The sequence below is a fragment of the Mustelus asterias genome, chromosome 7 (genome assembly GCF_964213995.1).
Source record: "Mustelus asterias chromosome 7, sMusAst1.hap1.1, whole genome shotgun sequence".
Lineage (NCBI taxonomy): Eukaryota > Metazoa > Chordata > Chondrichthyes > Carcharhiniformes > Triakidae > Mustelus > Mustelus asterias.
In genome coordinates, this window is record NC_135807.1 from 14,503,510 (window position 1) to 14,530,506 (window position 26,997).

The 26,997-nt window shown below is 50.2% G+C and overlaps 1 protein-coding gene across 3 annotated transcripts in view; it reads left to right on the forward strand.

Annotated features, from left to right (window-relative positions):
- LOC144495572 (protein spire homolog 1-like) overlaps window positions 1-26,997 on the forward strand; it is a 266,677-nt gene that overhangs the window by 227,212 nt on the left and 12,468 nt on the right. For all 3 annotated transcript variants that reach the window (XM_078215700.1, XM_078215699.1, XM_078215701.1), the window contains one exon: window positions 25,548-25,618. In XM_078215700.1, coding sequence (XP_078071826.1) covers window positions 25,548-25,618 — 71 coding nt within the window. The remainder of the gene's footprint in view (window positions 1-25,547; window positions 25,619-26,997) is intronic.

Genomic DNA, 26,997 nt, shown 5'->3' on the forward strand with positions numbered 1-26,997 from the left:
GTGGATATTCAGGAGTCTTCTGGATCTTGCTGGGCTAGGCTGACATTGAGGGGGGAATGGGGGACATTGGGGGGGGAGGGGGAACATTTTGGACAGGGCAGGGCTGCATGGTGGATATGAGTAAGCAAAATGTGTGGGGCGGAGCCTCCGATTGGCAACGAAGGCCAGCGAGTGGCACCTATCCCCCCCCTCCTCCTTTAACTAGCCAGTAGGGTTAAAGCTAGCAGGTGCACATTGAGTGCCAGACTCTCCCACTGCCCATTAAATCAGAGTGGCATTGGGGTGTGTTAATTGCCCACTTGAGGATCTCCATTGGGTAATGGGCAAGAGACCCACCCAATACCTCCCTGGCGTCTGTGAAGTGGCAGTAGGAGCTGGGATGGCTCAGTGCCCTAATTTACAGGTACACCAGCCAGCTTTCCTACCGGGTTACACCTGAACTGGAGGGGAACTCTGCTGGAACCACTCGGGAGGATTTAGACTAGTTTGGCAGGGAGTGGGACCCAAAGCAGTCCAAAGATGTGCGGGTTAGGTTGATTGGCCAGGTTAAAAATTGCCCCTTAGAGTCCTGAGATGCGTAGGTTAGCGGGATTAGCGGGTAAATATGTGGGGGTAGGGCCTGGGTGGGATTGTGGTCGGTGCAGACTCGATGGGCCGAATGGCCTCCTTCTGCACTGTAGGGTTTCTATATCTATATCTTTCTATGAAACTGTTGTGGGGAAATTTCGAGGTGGCCAATTATGTCCTAACTCAAATTCAAAACTCGCAAGGTGAATATCTCTCTGTAAAGACGTAACAAAATTTATTTAACATAAAACAAAACAATACAAACGTACAGCCGACCCCTGTTAAATCAGAGTGGCATTGGGGTGTGTTAATTGCCCACTTGAGGATCTCCATTGGGTAATGGGCAAGAGACCCACCTAACACCCGACAAAAGGGTTAAATAGCTCCAAGGTTAGAGTGAAGTCATGGTTCGATTTCTTTCAACCTCTCACTTGCCCTCGATTCTCCCTCGCAGGTCCACCTCTTGAAAATGAGCACCTCTTGCCCCTCAGCACCAAATTCCCACTCAGCTCCAAATTTCCGATACCCTCACTCTGGCTGAATCTCCGATACCCTCACTCTGGCTGAATCTCCGATACCCTCACTCTGGCTGAATCTCCAATACCCTCACTCTGGCTGCAGTCTCTCTCCCACTGGCATGCGCAAGCTCCCATAATATTATGCCCTTTAATGCCCTCTGAAATGGTCTAGCAAATCACAGAGTTCAAGGGCAATTGTGGACGGAGAACAAATGTTGACCCAGCCAGTAATGCCCACATCCCATCAAAGGAATGCATTTTATAAATGTATATCTACACAACAAGAAGTGGTTTCCAATGATATTGATATTCTGAAGGGTCTGGATGATTGACACTTTCATGGGGCTGTAGTAAGGAATTTTTCTCAACGGAGTTAATGCTTATCAATGAGTGATTTATTTACACATCCTCCTGTCACCGTAGGGTGCATTGGTTTGATGAGGCATATAATGAATGAATGGGCATGGAAGTGCCATAGCTTGTCATAGGGGCATGAATGGTCATGGGGGTTGGATGGGGACGTAGCTTGGGATTGGGGCACGAGGGGCCATCAGAGTTGTTTGGGTGGGCATAGTTTGGCATGGAGGGCATAAAGGGCCATGAAGGTTGTTTGGGGGGCACGAAATGGCAAGTGTGAGGCACAGGGAGTACAGGCGATATGAGAAGTCAGATCCTTTCTGTTTGGGATGACGCATTGAGGTGGGTCCTTTAACCAGCCTGTTTCTGTACCCACCAGCCCCAGTAACTGCTCCCGATCTTCTTCCCAGGTCAGCTGGTTTGACTATAGCTCACACCCATCCCCCCCAATGAAAACCGTGTTCCTCTGGATGCTTTCTCCCGAGGTGGAATGGGTGGGATCAGGCTCAGGAATTATCCCGATTCCCACCATGAGGATGAAATTCTTGGCCCATCTTTTTAAGTTCTCTGAAACGTCAGGAGTAGGATTCAGTGACACGGACTCAGTTCAGGATTCAGGGACACGGACTCAGTTCAGGATCAGTGACAGGGACTCAGTTCAGGATTCAGTGACAGGGACTCAGTTCAGGATTCAGTGACAGGGACTCAGTTCAGGATTCAGTGACACGGACTCAGTTCAGGATTCAGTGACAGGGACTCAGTTCAGGATTCAGTGACACGGACTCAGTTCAGGATTCAGTGACACGGACTCAGTTCGGGATTCAGGGACACGGACTCAGTTCAGGATCAGTGACAGGGACTCAGTTCAGGATTCAGTGACACGGACTCAGTTCAGGATTCAGTGACAGGGACTCAGTTCAGGATTCAGTGACAGGGACTCAGTTCAGGATTCAGTGACACGGACTCAGTTCAGGATTCAGTGACAGGGACTCAGTTCGGGATTCAGTGACAGGGGCTCAGTTCAGGATTCAGTGACACGGACTCAGTTCAGGATTCAGTGACACGGACTCAGTTCGGGATTCAGGGACACGGACTCAGTTCAGGATCAGTGACAGGGACTCAGTTCAGGATTCAGGGACACGGACTCAGTTCAGAATTCAGTGACAGGGACTCAGTTCAGGATTCAGTGACACGGACTCAGTTCAGGATTCAGTGACAGGGACTCAGTTCGGGATTCAGGGACACGGACTCAGTTCAGGATTCAGTGACAGGGACTCAGTTCAGGATTCAGAGACAGGGACTCAGTTCAGGATTCAGTGACAGGGACTCAGTTCGGGATTCAGGGACACGGACTCAGTTCGGGATTCAGTGACACGGACTCAGTTCGGGATTCAGTGACACGGACTCAGTTCGGGATTCTGGGACATGGACTCAGTTCAGGATTCAGTGACACGGACTCAGTTCAGGATTCAGTGACACGGACTCAGTTCAGGATTCAGGGACACGGACTCAGTTCAGGATTCAGGGACACGGACTCAGTTCAGGATTCTGGGACATGGACTCAGTTCAGGATTCAGGGACACGGACTCAGTTCAGGATTCAGGGACACGGACTCAGTTCAGGATTCAGTGACACGGACTCAGTTCAGGATTCAGTGACAGGGACTCAGTTCAGGATTCAGGGACACGGACTCAGTTCAGGATTCAGTGACAGGGACTCAGTTCAGGATTCAGTGACAGGGACTCAGTTCGGGATTCAGGGACACGGACTCAGTTCGGGATTCAGTGACAGGGACTCAGTTCGGGATTCAGTGACACGGACTCAGTTCGGGATTCTGGGACATGGACTCAGTTCAGGATTCAGTGACACGGACTCAGTTCAGGATTCAGTGACACGGACTCAGTTCAGGATTCTGGGACACGGACTCAGTTCAGGATTCAGGGACACGGGCTCAGTTCAGGATTCTGGGACATGGACTCAGTTCAGGATTCAGGGACACGGACTCAGTTCAGGATTCAGGGACACGGACTCAGTTCAGGATTCAGGGACACGGACTCAGTTCAGGATTCAGTGACACGGACTCAGTTCAGGATTCAGTGACACGGACTCAGTTCAGGATTCAGTGACACAGACTCAGTTCGAGATTCAGTGACTTGGACTCAGTTCAGGATCCAGTGACAGGGACTCAGTTCAGGATTCAGTGACAGGGACTCAGTTCGGGATTCAGTGACAGGGGCTCAGTTCAGGATTCAGTGACACGGACTCAGTTCAGGATTCAGTGACACGGACTCAGTTCAGGATTCAGTGACACGGACTCAGTTCAGGATTCAGTGACACGGACTCAGTTCGAGATTCAGTGACTTGGACTCAGTTCAGGATTCAGTGACAGGGACTCAGTTCAGGATTCAGGGACACGGACTCAGTTCAGGATTCAGTGACACGGACTCAGTTCGGGATTCAGTGACAGGGACTCAGTTCAGGATTCAGTGACAGGGACTCAGTTCAGGATTCAGTGACAGGGATTCAGTTCGGGATTCAGTGACAGGGGCTCAGTTCAGGATTCAGTGACACGGACTCAGTTCAGGATTCAGTGACACGGACTCAGTTCGGGATTCAGGGACACGGACTCAGTTCAGGATTCAGTGACACGGACTCAGTTCGGGATTCAGTGACAGGGACTCAGTTCAGGATTCAGTGACAGGGACTCAGTTCAGGATTCAGTGACAGGGACTCAGTTCGGGATTCAGTGACAGGGGCTCAGTTCAGGATTCAGTGACACGGACTCAGTTCAGGATTCAGTGACACGGACTCAGTTTGGGATTCAGGGACACGGACTCAGTTCAGGATCAGTGACAGGGACTCAGTTCAGGATTCAGGGACACGGACTCAGTTCAGGATTCAGTGACAGGGACTCAGTTCAGGATTCAGTGACACGGACTCAGTTCAGGATTCAGTGACAGGGACTCAGTTCGGGATTCAGGGACACGGACTCAGTTCAGGATTCAGTGACAGGGACTCAGTTCAGGATTCAGTGACAGGGACTCAGTTCAGGATTCAGTGACAGGGACTCAGTTCGGGATTCAGGGACACGGACTCAGTTCGGGATTCAGTGACAGGGACTCAGTTCGGGATTCAGTGACACGGACTCAGTTCGGGATTCTGGGACATGGACTCAGTTCAGGATTCAGTAACACGGACTCAGTTCAGGATTCAGTGACACGGACTCAGTTCAGGATTCAGGGACACGGACTCAGTTCAGGATTCAGGGACACGGACTCAGTTCAGGATTCTGGGACATGGACTCAGTTCAGGATTCAGGGACACGGACTCAGTTCAGGATTCAGGGACACGGACTCAGTTCAGGATTCAGTGACACGGACTCAGTTCAGGATTCAGTGACAGGGACTCAGTTCGGGATTCAGGGACACGGACACAGTTCAGGATTCAGTGACAGGGACTCAGTTCAGGATTCAGTGACAGGGACTCAGTTCGGGATTCAGGGACATGGACTCAGTTCGGGATTCAGTGACACGGACTCAGTTCGGGATTCTGGGACATGGACTCAGTTCAGGATTCAGTAACACGGACTCAGTTCAGGATTCAGTGACACGGACTCAGTTCAGGATTCAGTGACACGGACTCAGTTCAGGATTCAGGGACACGGACTCAGTTCAGGATTCAGGGACACGGGCACAGTTCAGGATTCTGGGACATGGACTCAGTTCAGGATTCAGGGACACGGACTCAGTTCAGGATTCAGGGACACGGACTCAGTTCAGGATTCAGGGACACGGACTCAGTTCAGGATCAGTGACACGGACTCAGTTCAGGATTCAGGGACACGGACTCAGTTCAGGATCAGTGACACGGACTCAGTTCGAGATTCAGTGACTTGGACTCAGTTCAGGATTCAGTGACAGGGACTCAGTTCGGGATTCAGTGACACGGACTCAGTTCAGGATTCAGTGACACGGACTCAGTTCGGGATTCAGTGACAGGGACTCAGTTCAGGATTCAGTGACAGGGACTCAGTTCAGGATTCAGGGACACGGACTCAGTTCAGGATTCAGTGACAGGGACTCAGTTCGGGATTCAAGGACAGGGACTCAGTTCAGGATTCAGTGACACGGACTCAGTTCAGGATTCAGGGACACGGACTCAGTTCAGGATTCAGGGACACGGACTCAGTTCAGGATTCAGTGACACGGACTCAGTTCAGGATCAGTGACACGGACTCAGTTCAGGATTCAGTGACACGGACTCAGTTCAGGATTCAGTGACACGGACTCAGTTCAGGATTCAGTGACACGGACTCAGTTCAGGATTCAGTGACACGGACTCAGTTCAGGATCAGTGACAGGGACTCAGTTCAGGATTCAGTGACATGGACTCAGTTCAGGATTCAGGGACACGGACTCAGTTCAGGATTCAGTGACACGGACTCAGTTCAGGATTCAGTGACACGTACTCAGTTCAGGATTCAGTGACACGGACTCAGTTCAGGATCAGTGACAGGGACTCAGTTCAGGATTCAGTGACACGGACTCAGTTCAGGATTCAGTGACAGGGACTCAGTTCAGGATTCAGTGACAGGGACTCAGTTCAGGATTCAGTGACACGGACTCAGTTCAGGATTCAGTGACACGGACTCAGTTCGGGATTCAGGGACACGGACTCAGTTCAGGATCAGTGACAGGGACTCAGTTCAGGATTCAGTGACACGGACTCAGTTCAGGATTCAGTGACAGGGACTCAGTTCAGGATTCAGTGACAGGGACTCAGTTCAGGATTCAGTGACACGGACTCAGTTCAGGATTCAGTGACAGGGACTCAGTTCGGGATTCAGTGACAGGGGCTCAGTTCAGGATTCAGTGACACGGACTCAGTTCAGGATTCAGTGACACGGACTCAGTTCGGGATTCAGGGACACGGACTCAGTTCAGGATCAGTGACAGGGACTCAGTTCAGGATTCAGGGACACGGACTCAGTTCAGAATTCAGTGACAGGGACTCAGTTCAGGATTCAGTGACACGGACTCAGTTCAGGATTCAGTGACAGGGACTCAGTTCGGGATTCAGGGACACGGACTCAGTTCAGGATTCAGTGACAGGGACTCAGTTCAGGATTCAGAGACAGGGACTCAGTTCAGGATTCAGTGACAGGGACTCAGTTCGGGATTCAGGGACACGGACTCAGTTCGGGATTCAGTGACACGGACTCAGTTCGGGATTCAGTGACACGGACTCAGTTCGGGATTCTGGGACATGGACTCAGTTCAGGATTCAGTGACACGGACTCAGTTCAGGATTCAGTGACACGGACTCAGTTCAGGATTCAGGGACACGGACTCAGTTCAGGATTCAGGGACACGGACTCAGTTCAGGATTCTGGGACATGGACTCAGTTCAGGATTCAGGGACACGGACTCAGTTCAGGATTCAGGGACACGGACTCAGTTCAGGATTCAGTGACACGGACTCAGTTCAGGATTCAGTGACAGGGACTCAGTTCAGGATTCAGGGACACGGACTCAGTTCAGGATTCAGTGACAGGGACTCAGTTCAGGATTCAGTGACAGGGACTCAGTTCGGGATTCAGGGACACGGACTCAGTTCGGGATTCAGTGACAGGGACTCAGTTCGGGATTCAGTGACACGGACTCAGTTCGGGATTCTGGGACATGGACTCAGTTCAGGATTCAGTGACACGGACTCAGTTCAGGATTCAGTGACACGGACTCAGTTCAGGATTCTGGGACACGGACTCAGTTCAGGATTCAGGGACACGGGCTCAGTTCAGGATTCTGGGACATGGACTCAGTTCAGGATTCAGGGACACGGACTCAGTTCAGGATTCAGGGACACGGACTCAGTTCAGGATTCAGGGACACGGACTCAGTTCAGGATTCAGTGACACGGACTCAGTTCAGGATTCAGTGACACGGACTCAGTTCAGGATTCAGTGACACAGACTCAGTTCGAGATTCAGTGACTTGGACTCAGTTCAGGATCCAGTGACAGGGACTCAGTTCAGGATTCAGTGACAGGGACTCAGTTCGGGATTCAGTGACAGGGGCTCAGTTCAGGATTCAGTGACACGGACTCAGTTCAGGATTCAGTGACACGGACTCAGTTCAGGATTCAGTGACACGGACTCAGTTCAGGATTCAGTGACACGGACTCAGTTCGAGATTCAGTGACTTGGACTCAGTTCAGGATTCAGTGACAGGGACTCAGTTCAGGATTCAGGGACACGGACTCAGTTCAGGATTCAGTGACACGGACTCAGTTCGGGATTCAGTGACAGGGACTCAGTTCAGGATTCAGTGACAGGGACTCAGTTCAGGATTCAGTGACAGGGATTCAGTTCGGGATTCAGTGACAGGGGCTCAGTTCAGGATTCAGTGACACGGACTCAGTTCAGGATTCAGTGACACGGACTCAGTTCGGGATTCAGGGACACGGACTCAGTTCAGGATTCAGTGACACGGACTCAGTTCGGGATTCAGTGACAGGGACTCAGTTCAGGATTCAGTGACAGGGACTCAGTTCAGGATTCAGTGACAGGGACTCAGTTCGGGATTCAGTGACAGGGGCTCAGTTCAGGATTCAGTGACACGGACTCAGTTCAGGATTCAGTGACACGGACTCAGTTTGGGATTCAGGGACACGGACTCAGTTCAGGATCAGTGACAGGGACTCAGTTCAGGATTCAGGGACACGGACTCAGTTCAGGATTCAGTGACAGGGACTCAGTTCAGGATTCAGTGACACGGACTCAGTTCAGGATTCAGTGACAGGGACTCAGTTCGGGATTCAGGGACACGGACTCAGTTCAGGATTCAGTGACAGGGACTCAGTTCAGGATTCAGTGACAGGGACTCAGTTCAGGATTCAGTGACAGGGACTCAGTTCGGGATTCAGGGACACGGACTCAGTTCGGGATTCAGTGACAGGGACTCAGTTCGGGATTCAGTGACACGGACTCAGTTCGGGATTCTGGGACATGGACTCAGTTCAGGATTCAGTAACACGGACTCAGTTCAGGATTCAGTGACACGGACTCAGTTCAGGATTCAGGGACACGGACTCAGTTCAGGATTCAGGGACACGGACTCAGTTCAGGATTCTGGGACATGGACTCAGTTCAGGATTCAGGGACACGGACTCAGTTCAGGATTCAGGGACACGGACTCAGTTCAGGATTCAGTGACACGGACTCAGTTCAGGATTCAGTGACAGGGACTCAGTTCGGGATTCAGGGACACGGACACAGTTCAGGATTCAGTGACAGGGACTCAGTTCAGGATTCAGTGACAGGGACTCAGTTCGGGATTCAGGGACATGGACTCAGTTCGGGATTCAGTGACAGGGACTCAGTTCGGGATTCAGTGACACGGACTCAGTTCGGGATTCTGGGACATGGACTCAGTTCAGGATTCAGTGACACGGACTCAGTTCAGGATTCAGTGACACGGACTCAGTTCAGGATTCAGGGACACGGACTCAGTTCAGGATTCAGGGACACGGGCTCAGTTCAGGATTCTGGGACATGGACTCAGTTCAGGATTCAGGGACACGGACTCAGTTCAGGATTCAGGGACACGGACTCAGTTCAGGATTCAGGGACACGGACTCAGTTCAGGATCAGTGACACGGACTCAGTTCAGGATTCAGGGACACGGACTCAGTTCAGGATCAGTGACACGGACTCAGTTCGAGATTCAGTGACTTGGACTCAGTTCAGGATTCAGTGACAGGGACTCAGTTCGGGATTCAGTGACACGGACTCAGTTCAGGATTCAGTGACACGGACTCAGTTCGGGATTCAGTGACAGGGACTCAGTTCAGGATTCAGTGACAGGGACTCAGTTCAGGATTCAGGGACACGGACTCAGTTCAGGATTCAGTGACAGGGACTCAGTTCGGGATTCAAGGACAGGGACTCAGTTCAGGATTCAGTGACACGGACTCAGTTCAGGATTCAGGGACACGGACTCAGTTCAGGATTCAGGGACACGGACTCAGTTCAGGATTCAGTGACACGGACTCAGTTCAGGATCAGTGACACGGACTCAGTTCAGGATTCAGTGACACGGACTCAGTTCAGGATTCAGTGACACGGACTCAGTTCAGGATTCAGTGACACGGACTCAGTTCAGGATTCAGTGACACGGACTCAGTTCAGGATCAGTGACAGGGACTCAGTTCAGGATTCAGTGACATGGACTCAGTTCAGGATTCAGGGACACGGACTCAGTTCAGGATTCAGTGACACGGACTCAGTTCAGGATTCAGTGACACGTACTCAGTTCAGGATTCAGTGACACGGACTCAGTTCAGGATCAGTGACAGGGACTCAGTTCAGGATTCAGTGACACGGACTCAGTTCAGGATTCAGTGACAGGGACTCAGTTCAGGATTCAGTGACAGGGACTCAGTTCAGGATTCAGTGACAGGGACTCAGTTCGGGATTCAGGGACACGGACTCAGTTCAGGATTCAGTGACACGGACTCAGTTCAGGATTCAGGGACACGGACTCAGTTCAGGATTCAGTGACACGGACTCAGTTCAGGATTCAGGGACACACGGACTCAGTTCAGGATTCAGGGACACGGACTCAGTTCAGGATTCAGGGACACGGACTCAGTTCAGGATTCAGGGACAGGGACTCAGTTCAGGATTCAGGGACACGGACTCAGTTCAGGATTCAGGGACACGGACTCAGTTCAGGATTCAGTGACACGGACTCAGTTCAGGATTCAGGGACACACGGACTCAGTTCAGGATTCAGGGACACGGACTCAGTTCAGGATTCAGGGACACGGACTCAGTTCAGGATTCAGGGACAGGGACTCAGTTCAGGATTCAGGGACACGGACTCAGTTCAGGATTCAGGGACAGGGACTCAGTTCAGGATTCAGGGACAGGGACTCAGTTCAGGATTCAGGGACAGGGGCTCAGTTCAGGATTCAGGGACACGGACTCAGTTCTGGGTTCAGTGACACGGACTCAGTTCAGGATTCAGGGACAGGGACTCAGTTCAGGGTTCAGTGTCCCGGCCTCTTTCTGCCTGAAACTGGTCCCTGTACCTGAATCAACCCTGGCACACCAGTCCAGAGCTACTTTCCATTGACTTCATCCCTGCTTAACTGAAAAGGTTAAAGATTAATATTATTACAGTATAAAGGGAAATTATATAGAAACTAGAAGCAGGCGGTGGCCATTCGGCCCTTCGAGCCTGCTCTGTCATTCATTTTAATCATGGCTGATCATCGAATTCAATATCCTGATCCCCCTTCCCCCTCCATATCTCTTGATCTCTCTAATTTCTTCAGTATTTAACAGTTATATAACTTGAATAAGCATTGGGCAAGCCTGATTAACCCTTTCTCTCCCCAGTCCCTTATTTTGTTGTTGTGTTGCCACTCTCTCACTGAACTACCAGAGTCAGAGGCTAGAATGATCTCATCCTCTGAGGACAGAACGTGAGGCTGGGAGCCAGCTCACCACCCCTCCCCATGCCACCCCCCCCCCCCCCCCCACCAGCTCACCACCCCTCCCCATTCCCCCCACCCCCTCAGCAGCTCACCACCCCTCCCCATTCCCCCCACCCCCTCAGCAGCTCACCACCCCTCCCCATTCCCCCCACCCCCTCAGCAGCTCACCCCCCCGTCCAATGCCACCCCCCCCCACCAGCTCACCACCCCTCCCCATGCCACCCCCCCCCCACCAGCTCACCACCCCTCCCCATTCCCCCCACCCCCTCAGCAGCTCACCACCCCTTCCCATGCCACCCCCCCCCACCAGCTCACCACCCCTCCCCATTCCCCCCACCCCCTCAGCAGCTCACCACCCCTCCCCATGCCACCCCCCCCACCAGCTCACCACCCCTCCCCATGCCACCCCCCCCACCAGCTCACCACCCCTCCCCATTCCCCCCACCCCCTCAGCAGCTCACCACCCCTCCCCATTCCCCCCACCCCCTCAGCAGCTCACCACCCCTCCCCATTCCCCCTACCCCCTCAGCAGCTCACCACCCCTCCCCATTCCCCCCACCCCCTCAGCAGCTCACCACCCCTCCCCATTCCCCCCACCCCCTCAGCAGCTCACCACCCCTCCCCATTCCCCCCCCACCAGCTCACCACCCCTCCCCATGCCACCCCCCCCCACCAGCTCACCACCCCTCCCCATGCCACCCCCCCCACTAGCTCACCACCCCTCCCCATGCCACCCCACCAGCTCACCACCCCTCCCCATGCCACCCCCCCACCCCACCAGCTCACCACCCCTCCCCATTCCCCCCACCCCATCAGCAGCTCACCACCCCTCCCCATTCCCCCCTCCCCCTCAGCAGCTCACCACCCCTCCCCATGCCACCCCCCCTACCCCACCAGCTCACCACCCCTCCCCATGCCACCCCCTCCCCCCCACCAGCTCACCACCCCTCCCCATGCCAACCCCCCCCACCAGCTCACCACCCCTCCCCAAGCCACCCCCTCCCCACCAGCTCACCACCCCTCCCCATGCCACCCCCTCCCCCCCACCAGCTCACCACCCCTCCCCATGCCACCCCCTCCCCCCCTCCCCCACCAGCTCACCACCCCTCCCCATGCCAACCCCCCCACCACCAGCTCACCACCCCTCCCCATGCCACCCCCTCACCACCAGCTCACCACCCCTCCCCATGCCACCCCCCTCACCAGCTCACTACCCCTCGCCATGCCAACCCCCCCTCCACCCCCCACAGCTCACCACCCCTACCCATGCCACCTTCCCCACCATCTCCAGGGTCTGTGTAAATGACCTCAGTGACCCTCGACCCTATTAACCTTATTCAGAGGGAGGCGATCTCTTGTCTGGGTGCAGTTCCACCAGTGGCCAGCACTCCAGGGGGCTGCTGGAACTGAAGAGGTTGTTGGCTCTCCGATTAGCCAGAGCTTTTTTTTAAAGTTTATTCGATCACAGGACGTGGGCATCATGAATTGCCTATCCCTAATTACCCTTGAGAAGGTGGTGGTGAGCCTCCATCTTAAATCGCTGCAGTCCATGTGATGTAGGTACACCCACAGTGCTGTTAGGGAGGGAACGAAGGTGGGACTTTGTCCTTTACGGGGACGGGTCCCCTGACAGCAAATAATTAGTTGCCAGACAGGCCCAAAATGTAGACAGCAAACCTGTTCAGGTGGGGTTGCCCACAGTCGGGGCTCCCACCACAGTTACAGAGACATCACCGCCCATCAAATCCATGCCTTTGATTCCTGGCTTAACTGAAGCCCACCATCGAACTAAAGAGACATTCAACTGCTCTTCAATTTGCGATATGATAAATAAAATGTTTAGTTTAAGCACAGTCTAACAAAACACTCTGCTTACTGTATAAGCAATGGGTGACTATTCATAGAATCCCTACAGTACAGAAGGAGGCCATTTGGCCCTTCAAGCCTGCACCGACAACATAGAAATCATAGAAACCCTACAGTGCAGAAGGAGGCCATTCGGCCCATCGAGTCTGCACCGACCACAATCCCACCCAGGCCCTACCCCCACATATTTTACCCGCTAATCCCTCTAACCTACGCATCCCAGGACTCTAAGGGGCAATTTTTTTAACCTAGCCAATCAACCTAACCCGCACATCTTTGGACTGTGGGAGGAAACCAGAGCACCCGGAGGAAACCCACGCAGACACGAGGAGAATGTGCAAACTCCACACAGACAGTGACCCGAGCCGGGAATCGAACCCGGGACCCTGGAGCTGTGAAGCAGCAGTGCTAACCACTGTTCTACCCTGCCGCCCCTATCCCCATACCTCCACATATTTACCCTGCTAATCCCCCTCGAAACTAGGGTCAATTTAGCACGGGCAATCAACCTAACCCGCACATGTTTCGGACTGTGGGAGGAAACCGGAGCACCCGGAGGGAAAGCCACGCAGACACGGGGAGAACATGCAGACTCCACACAGACAGCCATCCAAGCCGGGAACCAAACCCGTGTCCCTGGCGCTGTGAGGCAGCAGTGCTAATCACTGTGCCACCGTGCCGCCCTCACAGACCGTCTGCAAATAAATAGAACTGAGATTCAGGGAGTGTGTCCTGATTTCTAAGCTGCTCTGCCTGAAGTATCTGACATTTCAGCACCCAATACCTATTTTCCTGCTGGCAAATAAATGGTGAGTTTGCATAATTCCACTGCCTGAGCCAACTTTCTGTTACAAAGCAGGAATAAAACCGTCAGCATTTTTATTTTCTGAGTGTCAGTGAGGTAGAAAAGCAAATGGCCCAGATGTTTTCCCTTCCGGACAGCAAACCCAGTTAGTCATTTCCACCCAATCACAGATCGCGTGGTTAGAGTGCTTTAAGGGAAGAAATCCCAGTCATGGGAAATTAGCATCAGCGTTATTTCCTCATCGTTCAAAATAAGAAATGTAAAAATATTCTAGTTCCCTAAAAATCTCCTGCTATTGATCAGAGCGTCGGACTGTTCCGTGCAGTGTTCGGACACTCACATATCTGCTGCCTTCTCCAATTGTCACAACAGAGAGAATCAGTGACTCAGGAACATTTCATGTCACTAAAATAACCGTTCTGATGATCTGGGTGGCACAGTGGTTAGCGCTGCTGCCTCACAGTGCCAGGGACCCGGGTTCGATTCCGGCCTCGGGTCACTGTCAGTGTGGAGTCTGCACATTCTCCCCGTATCTGCCTGGATTTCCTCCGGGTGCTCCAGTTTCCTCCCACAGTCCAAAGATGTGCAGGTTAGGTTGATTGGCCATGGTAAATTGTCCCTTTGCGTCAGGGGATTAGTAAGGTGAATATGTGGGATTACGGGGATAGGGCCTGGGTGGGATTGTGGTCGGTGCGGACTCGATGGGCTGAATGGCCTCCTTCTGCACCGTAGGGATTCTATGATTTCCATGGTATACGTTATGTGATAGAAATGACCGAGAGAGGAGCAGTTTCATTGGTTAAGCTCTCACTTTCGCTCTTCATTTCTGCGAATTGGGAGACTGTTAAATCCCGATTTAAACACCAGCAGTTTTACTGAACCCTGGCCAGGAGGTGGGAGAAAGAAGAGAGCTGGGATAATTAACATGCAACATCGAATACCCGGTGAAGCAGCGACCAGGAGTTCCTGTGTAACTCTTAGTGCACAACAAGAGGGGAGTCTGCTAAAACAGAGAAATAAATCCGGTGTCGTTATGGGTGGAATTTTACGGCTCTTCCCGCCATTGGGATCTTCCAGTCCCGGCAGAGCCAGTCCCGCCAATGCCAATGGTCTTTTGAATGGCTCACCGGCTTTGACCACCCCACCCTCACCATCATAGGGTTGTACAATTCCACCCTATGTTACAACCCGTCGCACTTCATCAAATCATGTCACTCAGCATTGACCAATCTGTCACCAGTATTGGCCAATCTGTCACCAACACTGACGAATCTGTCACCAGCATTGACCAACCTGTCACCAGCACTGACCAATCTGTCACCAGCACTGACCAATCCGTCACCAGCACTGACCAATCCGTCACCAGCACTGACCAATCCGTCACCAGCACTGACCAATCCGTCACCAGCACTGACCAATCCGTCACCAGCTCTGACCAATCCGTCACCGGCTCTGACCAATCCGTCACCAGCTCTGACCAATCCGTCACCGGCTCTGACCAATCCGTCACCGGCTCTGACCAATCTGTCACCAGCACTGACCAACCTGTCACCAACACTGACGAATCTGTCACCAGCATTGACCAACCTGTCACCAGCACTGACCAATCTGTCACCAGCACTGACCAATCCGTCACCAGCACTGACCAATCCGTCACCAGCACTGACCAATCCGTCACCAGCACTGACCAATCCGTCACCAGCTCTGACCAATCCGTCACCGGCTCTGACCAATCCGTCACCAGCTCTGACCAATCCGTCACCGGCTCTGACCAATCCGTCACCGGCTCTGACCAATCTGTCGCCGGCACTGACCAATCTGTCACCAGCTCTGACCAATCTGTCGCCGGCACTGACCAATCCGTCACCAGCTCTGACCAACCCGTCACCGGCTCTGACCAATCTGTCACCGGCTCTGACCAATCTGTCGCCGGCACTGACCAATCCGTCACCAGCTCTGACCAATCTGTCACCGGCTCTGACCAATCTGTCACCGGCTCTGACCAATCTGTCGCCGGCACTGACCAATCTGTCACCAGCTCTGACCAATCCATCACCAACTCTGACCAATCTGTCACCAGCTCTGACCAATCCATCACCAGCTCTGACCAATCTGTCACCAGCTCTGACCAATCTGTCACCGGCATTGACCAATCTGTCGTCAGCTCTGACACTGACCTGGCCTTTTTCGACATTGGCTTTTGTTGAAATGAGCCCATTCTCTCCATGAAGCCCAGGAGTGTTTTATTAATAAAAACATTGTGTCTGTGTGAATATTTGATCAGAAGTTGAGTTCCCAATCACTTTAAACATTCAACTCCCAGACCATCAGAAAGAGTATAGCCATAAAGGCGGGTTCCCATCAATTTGCCTGCCAATGATGTTATGTCGCTATTGTGTACTTTGTGTTAGAGCAGCAACGTACAACTCCACTCAACACTTTCACTCACTCTCCTACTGACCCAACACAGCTTCCCTGCTCAACTCTACAGCCTCCTGGTTCCTGGCCCAATGTGGCTCTGAATCAATGTGTGTCTCTCTCTTTCCCTCTCTCTATCCTCTCTACCTCTCCTCTCTCTCTCCTCCCTCTCTCTCTCTCTCTCTCTTTCCCTCTCTCTCTCCCTCCTCTCTTGTCTCTCTCCTCTTTCTCTCTCCTCTCTTTTTCTCTCCCCTCTCTGTCGTTCCCCCCTCTCTCTCTGTCCTCTCTCTCTGTCCTCTCTCTCTATTTTCTCTCTCTCTGTCATATCTCTCTCTCACTCCATTTTTTCTCCCCTCTCTCTCCCCCTCTCTCTCCCCGCTCTCTCCCCCCTCTCTCCGCCCTCTCTCCCCCTCTCTCTCCCCCTCTCTCTCTCTCTCCCCCCTCTCTCTTCCCCCCTCTCTCTCTTCCCCCCTCTCTCTCTTCCCCCCTCTCTCTCTTCCCCCCTCTCTCTCTTCCCCCCTCTCTCTCATCCCCCTCTCTCTCTTCCCCCCTCTCTCTCTTCCCCCCTCTCTCTCTTCCCTCCTCTCTCTCTTCCCCCCCTCTCTCTCTTCCCCCTCTCTCTCTTCCCCCCTCTCTCTCTTCCCCCCTCTCTCTCTTCCCCCTCTCTCTCTTCCCCCCTCTCTCTCTTCCCCCCTCTCTCTCTTCCCCCTCTCTCTCTCCCCCTCTTTCTCTTTCCCCCTCTTTCTCTCTCCCCCTCTTTCTCTCTCCCCCCCTCTCTCTCTCTCCCCCTCTCCCTCTCCCCACTCTCTCTCTCCCCCTCTTTCTCTCTCCCCTCCTCTCTCCCCCCACTCTCTCTTTCATTCTCCCTCTCTTACTGGGCATGGGCAATACACTAGGGAACAGTTAACTGCCAAGCTTTAGTTTAGGTTCAAACCAGGCAGGTTGACTCTAATTGTTCAAGGCATTGCCATGGGGAATGATGTGGGGAATGGCTGCTCCCTGAGTTTGTGTTTAGTTTAAAAAGGAAAAATGCGTGGACATGTTCTTAATGTCTCGAAAGGACAAGTCCCTGTGTAGTTTCAGTAACACAAAGGTGAGTCAAACTGTGAGCCTGACTGATAAATTGATTTTCAGGCAATTCTCAGCACGATCAGGATTGTTTAGCGAGTGTTGCCCAATCACAGAATTACATCTAACTTCAGACACATGCAATCTTCCCAAAAGTTGGCAGCGTGTTGGATCAGGCGGGAAAGCCCAGGTGATCCTTGCAGGTTTCACAGCCACTTCTTTCTCGCCAGGTTTAACGGGACTCTGGCGAGGTTCACTCAGACAGCTGGAGCGACTGCGCCTAAACAAAACGGCCAGTGCCAGGTATCTTAAGGACACCAGGATCGCAAAGTTTAATTAAAGGACCCTGTGCCCACACCTGGACATCAGGATCCCCCGGCGGGAGAAGGGAAACCCCCCCCGTCCCCCCCCGCCCCGTCCCCGTCCCCGTCCCCCACACAGAATGGGAGCATCCCCCACTGGACAAGGATTATCCACCCAATAGGCTGGGGGCACTGCCAGGGTGCCAGGAGGTAAAGCGTGGGCACGTCCCTCTACCCTGGGGGCTACAGGCATATCTGTGCCCCTGGCACGGTCATCACGACTGACATTTGTTTTTGTAAAGCAGTAGCGATTCGCCACGCTGGTGTGACGTCACGCCGCCAGGGTGAGAAGGAGATGTGTTGTGGGCCAACGTTACGGCATCAAACCTTTTAATGACAGTATAATTGGTTTTTGCAAATGTCTATTAGGTTCACACCCAGATATCACCGGGGGGTGGGGGGAGGAGACTCCAAATCTCACCATCAAGATATTTGCGTTTCTGAGTTTGCACGCGATTTAGAGGCTGTTACAGGAATCTCCCACAAGGCGAAAGTGGCCACTGGGTTGCACCCTATGTTGTGAAGAGCTGAAGGGGCACATTGTTTGATATGATCCCATTGGGACATACGGTGTACACACATCACATCATAGAATCATACAGTGCAGAAAGAGGCCATTCGGCCCATCGAGTCTGCACCGACCACAATCCCACCCAGGCCCTATCCACATATCCTTACATATTTTACCCACTAACCCCTCTAACCTATGCATCCCAGGAAACTAAGGGGCAATTTAGAATGGCATCAATCCATCTAACCCGCACATCTTTGGACTGTGGGAGGAAACCGGAGCACCCGGAGGGAACCCACGCAGACACGGGGAGAATGTGCAAACTCCACACAGACAGCCACCCGAGCCAGGATTCGAACCCAGGTCCCTGGAGCTGTGAAGCAGCAGTGCTAACCACTGTGCTACCGTGCCACCCCTCTGGAATTCACACACACACACACACACTGCTGATTGGAGTGTTCGGGAAGAAAGTCTTTTTGGCTTGACAGCAGGAATCTGTTAGTGGAGAATACCCTTTGTGTTGTTACTGGATAGTAATATGAAACAGCTAACAATACGAAGACAGGACTTCATCTCAGCAAGAACTGTGCAGTGATCACTCCTCCCGATATTGTCGTGGACAGATGCATCTGTGATTAGTAGGCTGGTGAGGACAAAGCCAGGCAACGTTGGGGTGGCACAGTGGCATGGTGGTTAGCACTGCTGTCTCACAGCGCCAGGGACCCGGGTTCGATTCCAGCCTCGGGTGACTGTGTGGAGTTTGCACATTCTCCCCGTGTCTGTGTGGGTTTCCTCCGGGTGCTCCAGTTTCCTCCCACACTCCAAAGATGTGCAGATTAGGTTGATTGGCCATGCTAAATTCTCCCTTAGTATTGGTGGTATTAGCAGGGTAAATACGAGGGTTAAATACAAGGATAGGGCCTGGGTGGAATTGCTGCCAGTGCAGGCTTGATGGGCTGAATGGCCTCCTTCTGCACTGTAGGGATTCTATGATTCTAAGTAGGGTTTTCTGTCTTTTGGATTCCCTCACCACCTGCCGCAGACCCAGTCGAGGAGCTATGTCCTTCAGGATTCAGCCAGCTTGGTCAGTGGTGATGCTACCAAACCACTCTTGGTGATGGGCATTGAACTCCCCGCCCAGAGTACATGATGTGCCCTTTCCAACCTCAGTGCCTCTTCTAATTAGTGTTTAACTTGGAGGAATACTGATTCATCAGCTGAGGAGTTAATGAATTTGGAACTCTAAAAGAGAATTATGCTTTAAAATGCCCTGTTAACTTAAGTTAAAACCCGGATAGGGGGGATGGTGAGATCTTACTAAACTCTGACCAGACATAGGCCAATGTGATCTGGTTTCATGGGGAAAGAGGCCCAGGCTGAGACTTATTGAAAATCAAGTGACAAGTTTTACATGTTGACACAATAAAAGGACAGCTGGTTTTCTGGACTTAATGTGGAGATGCCGGCGTTGGACTGGGGTAAACACAGTAAGAAGTTTAACAACACCAGGTTAAAGTCCAACAGGTTTATTTGGTAGCAAAAGTCACTAGCTTTCGGAACAGGCTGTTCCTTCGTCAGGTGGGTGGGAAGTCAACACTAAGTGTGTTGATGAAGGTAGGGCAGTTGATGTCATATACATGAATTTTAGTAAGGCGTTTGATAAGGTCCCCCATGGTCGGCTTATGATGAAAGTAAGGAGGTGTGGGATAGAGGGAAAGTTGGCCGATTGCATAGGTAACTGGCTATCTGATCGAAGACAGAGGGTGGTGGTGGATGGAAAATTTTCGGACTGGAGGCAGGTTGCTAGCGGAGTGCCACAGGGATCAGTGCTTGGTCCTCTGCTCTTTGTGATTTTTATTAATGACTTAGAGGAGGGGGCTGAAGGGTGGATCAGTAAATTTGCTGATGACACCAAGATTGGTGGAGTAGTGGATGAGGTGGAGGGCTGTTGTAGGCTGCAAAGAGACATAGATAGGATGCAAAGCTGGGCTGAAAAATGGCAAATGGAGTTTAACCTTGATAAATGTGAGGTGATTCATTTTGGTAGGACTAATTTAAATGTGGATTACAGGGTCAAAGGTAGGGTTCTGAAGACTGTGGAGGAACAGAGAGATCTTGGGGTCCATATCCACAGATCTCTAAAGGTTGCCACTCAAGTGGATAGAGCTGTGAAGAAGGCATATAGTGTGTTAGCTTTTATTAACAGGGGGTTGGAGTTTAAGAGCCGTGGGGTTATGCTGCAACTGTACAGGACCTTGGTGAGACCACATTTGGAATATTGTGTGCAGTTCTGGTCACCTCACTATAAGAAGGATGTGGAAGCGCTGGAAAGAGTGCAGAGGAGATTTACCAGGATGCTGCCTGGTTTGGAGGGTAGGTCTTATGAGGAAAGGTTGAGGGAGCTAGGGCTGTTCTCTCTGGAGCGGAGGAGGCTGAGGGGAGACTTAATAGAGATTTATAAAATGATGAAGGGGATAGATAGAGTGAACGTTCAAAGACTATTTCCTCGGGTGGATGGAGCTATTACAAGGGGGCATAACTATAGGGTTCATGGTGGGAGATATAGGAAGGATATCAGAGGTAGGTTCTTTACGCAGAGAGTTGTTGGGGTGTGGAATGGACTGCCTGCAGTGATAGTGGAGTCAGACACTTTAGGAACATTTAAGCGGTTATTGGATAGGCACATGGAGCACACCAGGATGATAGGGAGTGGGATAGCTTGATCTTGGTTTCAGATGAAGGTCGGCACAACATCGTGGGCCAAAGGGCCTGTTCTGTGCAGTACTGTTCTATGTTCTATGTAACCTGGTGTTGTTAGACTTCTTTCTGGACTTGGACAGACATAGCGTGGCATAGCGGTATTGTTGCTGGGCTAGTAATTCAGAGTCCCAGGGTAATGCTCTGGGGACCTGGGTTTGAATTCCATCAAGGCAAATGGAGGAATTTGAATTGAACAAAAATCTGGAATTAAAAGTGTACTGATGACCATGAAGCCATAGTCAATTGTCGGATAAACTCATCTGGGTCACTATTGTCCTTTAGGGAAGGAAATCTGCCGTCCTTACCTTGTCTGGCCTACACATGACTCCAGACCCATAGCAATGTGGTTGACTCTTAAATGCCCACAGAGATGGGCAATAAATGATGGCCCAGCCAGCAATGCTCACATCCCATGAACAAATACATGAAAAAAAAATAGCTGATGCTGTGAAAAGATTTTTATTTTGTGTTAGCCACCAAGCAGGATGCTGGTGAGAATGGGTTTTCTGTTCAAATAGATGGAAATTGTGGAGATTCAGGAACAAGTAGTCATGGAGTGGGTCTTGTTGCTGGAAGTTGATTTGGGAATTATTATTAGACTGAGTGAAACGATGTTCTGTAGACACTGGAAAACTTGCCTTGGCATGGCAGGGAGTTGTGACCTGCTGAAAAGCTGAGAATAGCTTGGAAGTGAATCTTCAAGGTTCTCTATCTGCTGGGAGTTTGGTGCAAGGTACTTTTATTGTGTTAGTTAAAAGGGAAGCATCCTTTCTTTAGTTTGCAATATTAGATGCAATGTTTAGTTTCTGTTGATTTTAATTTGTTGCAGTAAGAGTCTTAAAATATGAAATCTTGTACTATGATTCTTTCTGTTGCTTGCTGGGAAGTTTATCTTTTTTTTCCAAGTTATTGGTCTCTACAGGGATCATAACACTTAGCTCTAACCAAATAAACCCTGACTCCTCTAGGAGTCAGCACTGTAATGCTTCCTTTGACCAATACTGCCATCTCTTCTTTCTTTCCTTTGCTATCTTTCTTGGAATGCTTATATTCAGGAACATTTAGTACCAGGTCCTGCCCTTTTTGAGCTAGGTCACTGTACCACCCTAACAATGTATACCTATATGGCTATCTGTACCTGTAGCTAACCAATTTACCACATTCTGCACATTCATGTACATCGTAAAATTAATTTAGACCTTATTACATTCACTCTTACTCTGACTCCTCCTAAAGTGTGTGAAATGTGTGGCAATTCATTTTGGTGTGAAAAACATGGTGAGACAATATAAACAGACAGTATTTTTAAAGGGGTGCAGGAGCAGAGGGTGTATATGTGTATAGATCATTGAAGTTGGCAGGAAAGGTGCAGAGCGCAGTTAATAAAGCATATAGTATTGTGAGTTTTATTAATAGAGGTATAGGACGAAATTTTCCCATCCCGCCCACCATGGGAATCATAGCGAGTGGGACACGGACCATGCAAAGATCCGATTACCTTGGGTGGAATTTTTCGGTCTTGGGGCGAGTGAGGCTGGAAAATCCTGCCCATGGAGTACAGGAACAAGAGGTTATGCTGAACTTATACAAGACACTGGTTAGACCTCAGCTGGAATATTGTGTACAGTTCTGGGCGCCACACTATGGGAAGGATGTGAACGCATCGGAGAGAGTGCAGAAGTGGTTTACAAGAATGGTTCCAGGGATGAAGAACTTCAGTCATGAGGGTAGATTTGAGATTGTTCTCCTTGGAGAGAGGAAGACCAAAAGGAGATTTAGTACGAATGCTCCAAATCACCGGTGGGCTGGAAAGAGTAGGAAGGAAGAAACTGTTCCTGTTTGTAAAAGGATTGCGAGGGTAAAGATTTAAAGTGATTTGCAAAAGAAGCAGATGCGACGTGAGAAAAATGTTTTCACATAGCAAGTGGGTCTGGAATGCACTGCCTGAAGTATGGTGGAGGCAGGTTCGATTGAGATATTCAACAGGGCATTAGATGATTATTTGAATAGAAACAATGTGTAGGGGTATGGGGAAAAGGCAGGAGAATGGCATTAAGTCATAATGCTCGTTTGGTGAGCTGGTGCAGACACAATGGGCCAAATGGCCTCCTTTTATACTGTAACAAATTCTGTAGTTGATTCGAGTTGATTTGATTTATTATTGTCACATAGATTAACATACAGTGAAAAGTATTGTTTCTTGCGTGCTGTACAAAGCATACCATTCATAGAGAAGGAAAGGAGAGAGTGCAGAATGTAGTGTTACAGTCATAGCTAGGGTGTAGAGAAAGATCAACAATGCGAGGTAGGTCCATTCAAAAGCCTGACAGCAGCAGGGAAGAAGCTGTTCTTGAGTCGGTTGGTACGTGACCTCAGACTTTTGTATCCTTTTCCCGAAGGAAGAAGGTGGAAGAGAGAGTGTCCAGGGTGAGTGGGATCCTTAATTATGCTGGCTACTTTGCCGAGGCAACGGGAAGTGTAGACAGAGTCAATGGATGGGAGACTGGTTTGTGTGATGGATTGGGCTACATTCATGACCTTTTGTAGTTTCTTGTGGTCTTGGTCAGAGCAGGAGCCATACCAAGCTGTGATACAACCAGAAAGAATGCTTCCTATGGTGCATCTGTAAAAATTGGTGAGAGTCGTAGCTGACATGCCAAATTTCCTTAGTCTTCTGAGAAAGTAGAGGCGTTGGTGGGCTTTCTTAACTATAGTGTCAGCATGGGGGACCAGGACAGGTTGTTGGTGATCTGGACACCTAAAAACATGAAGCTCGCGACACTTTCTACTTCGTCCCCATTGATGTAGACAGGGGCATGTTCTCCTTTATGCTTCCTGAAGTCAATGACGATCTCCTTCATTTTGTTGACATTGAGGGAGAGATTATTGTTGCCACGCCAGATCACCAGATTCTCTATCTCATTCCTGTACTCTGTCTCGTCATTGTTTGAGATCCAATCCACTACGGTGGTGTCATTAGCAAACTTGAAAATCGAATTGGAGGGGAATTTGGCCGCATAGTTATAGGTGTACAAGGAGTATAGTAGGGGGCTGAGAACACAGCCTTGTGGGGCACCGATGTTGAGGATTATCGTGGAGGAGGTGCTGTTGCCTATCCTTACTGATTGTGGTCTGTGAGTTAGGAAGTTCAGGATCCAGTCACAGAGGGAAGTGCCGAGACCCAGGCCACGGAGTTTGGAGATGAGTTTCGGGGGAATAATAATATTGAAGGCAGACATAGGTGTCTTTCTGGTTGCATCACAGCTTGGTATGGCTCGTGCTCTAACCAAGACCACAAGAAACTACAAAAGGTCATGAATGTAGCCCAATCCAGCACACAAACCAGTCTCCCATCCATTGACTCTGTCTACACTTCCCGTTGCCTCGGCAAAGCAGCCATAGGAGCCTGACATAGGTGTCCTTGTTATCTCGGTGTTCCAGGATTGAGTGCAGGGCCAGGGAAATAGCATCTGCTGTGGATCTGTTGCGGCAGTAGGCAATCTGTAGTGGATCCAGGTAGTCCAGGAGGCTGAAATTGATTCATGTCATGACTAGCCTTTCGAAGCACTTCATAATGATGGATTGTCAGAGCCACCGGCCGATAGTTCTGTTATATTTGGCTATTTGCCACTCCAGTGCTGTCCGTTCCTCCCAATTCTTTGTAAACCTTGTCTTGCTGGCATGCACTCCGGCATTTGTCATTGATTTGATTTGAGTTGATTTGATTTATTATTGTCACATATATTCACATACAGTGAAAAGTATTGTTTCTTGCGCACTATACAAAGCATACCGTTCATAGAGAAGGAAAGGAGAGAATGCAGAATGCAGTGTTACAGTCATAGGTAGAGTGTAGAGAAAGGTCAACTTAATGCGAGGTAGGTCCATTCAGAAGTCTGTTGGCAGCAGGGAAGAAGTTGTTCTTGAGTCAGTTGGTACGTGACCTCAGACTTTTGTATCTTTTTCCCGACAGAAGAAGGTGGAAGAGAGAATGTTCGGGTGCGTGGGGTCATGGATTATGCTGGCTGCTTTTTCGAGGCAGCAGGAAGTGTCGACAGAGTCAATGGACCTTTTGTAGTTTCTTGCGGTCTTTGGACAGAGCAGGAGCCATACCAAGCTGATGCCTACTCACACACAATCATATACACACACACAATCATGTATACACACACACATACACACCAACACAATTACATACACAATTACATGCATACGCACACAGACATACACACATAAAGACACATATACACACATGTACACAGGCACACATACACAGATATACACACACACTCATACATGTACACACACAGGCACGTACACATATACACAGACGCAACCCCATCCCCACCTCTGCCAAGTTAGTTTAAATCCTCCCCAAAGCCACTAACAGCCCCCCATTGAGCCCAGCTCTGGTCATGTCTGGCCTGTACATGTCCCATTCCCCCCAGGCTCAGTCCCAATGTCTCAGCAATCTAGAAGCTTCCCTGCTGCGCCATCTCTCCGGCCGTGCATTCAGCTGCTCAGTCCTCCTATTCCACGTGTCGGGGCTGGTAATCCGGAGATTCTTACCTCTCAAGTCTGGGTTGCCAGTTTCTTTAAGGATGCTTAAGAAGCTCTTCAACAGGCCGAAGCTGGATGCCGGGTGGCTAAATTTCAAAGCCAAAATATGCATTCAATGGTTCGATAAAATATTTAAATAAATACATTTTAACGCAATATACAAGTGTCTGTAGTTGCAGTGTTGTTTGTGGTTGTTTTAATTACGTGGTGCTGTTGTTGTGTTGATCTGAATGTTATTTTTGATCTTTCTACAGTTGTGTTTCTGCTGCCGAACAAAGAGATTCTCCATATTTACCTGGTCGTACACCTGCCAATTCTGTAAAAGGTTTGTCGCAAACTCGCCTTTGACCTTCCTTCATCCTTCTCGTCCTTCTCATTCACTTTCTTCCCTCATATTCTTAAAGGGTGCAGAATGGGTGAAGAGTTTACAAGAGGCAGAAACTAACTGGTTAACGGGTAGAATGGCAGGAGATCAGTGGGAGGTCTTTAGAAATAATTTAAGGTGATGCTGAATCAGTTAAGGGGCTAAGGGGCCAGTACTCTCAAAGAAACTAGAAGCAGGAGGAGGCCATTCGGCCCTTCGAGCCTGCTCCGCCATTCATCTTGATCGTGGCTGATCATCAAATTCAATACCCTGATCCCGTCTTCCCCCCCATCCCTTGATCTCTTTCGCCCCAAGAGCTAGATCTAATTTCTTCTTGAAATCACACAAGGTTTTGGCCTCAACTACATTCTGTGGGAGTGAATTCCACACATTCACCACTCTCTGGGTGAAGAAATTTCTCCCCACCTCAGTTCTAAAAGGTTTACCCCTTATCCTCAAACTATGACCCCTAGTTCTGGACTCCCCACCATCGGGAACATTCTTTCTGAATCTACCCTGTTAGAATTTTATAAGTTTCTATGAGATCCCCCCTCGCTCTTCTGAACTCTGATGAATACAAAAAAGAACCAGAAGGGATTAGGGACAACATCAAACCAAATCAAACATTAAACCAAAATTAGAAATATACAAAAATGCAAAAAAACACAGATTCTGGCAAATAGTAGAGATATTCAAACCAAAAAAGTGTGATAAGACAGGTCGTAGGAGCTGCAAAAAAGGAATATGGAATATAAAAAGAAACTTGTTAAGGATATAAAAATCAACACTTTTTTTATAATTCGGAAAGCGAGGGTGGTTAAGGAGACTGTGGATTGCTGAAAACCTGATATTGGGATCGGGGTCATTTTGATTTGATTTATTATTGTCACATGTATTAGTATACAGTGAAAAGTATTGTTTCTTGCGCGTTATACAGACAAAGCATACCGTTCATAGAGAAGGAAAGGAGAGAGTGCAGAATGTAGTGTTACAGTCATAGCTAGGGTGTAGAGAAAGATCAACTTAATGCGAGGTAGGTCCATTCAAAAGTCTGGCAGCAGCAGGGAAGAAGCTGTTCTTGAGTCGGTTGGTATGTGACCTCAGACTTTTGTATCTTTTTCCCGATGGGAGAAGATGGAAGGGAGAATGTCCGGGGTGCGTGGAGTCCTTAAGATATGTTGAATTTGCCAGATGCACCCCCAAGGAAACGTATTCTGCATCAGGGACAGGAAAAGGCACGAGCAAAGCAACTGTAACAAAGTTAATAATAGCGGAAAAGAGTGACCAGCTCCCAGAGTGAGATAGTTTCCTTTCAGAGTGAGTGAGAATATTGCAGATGC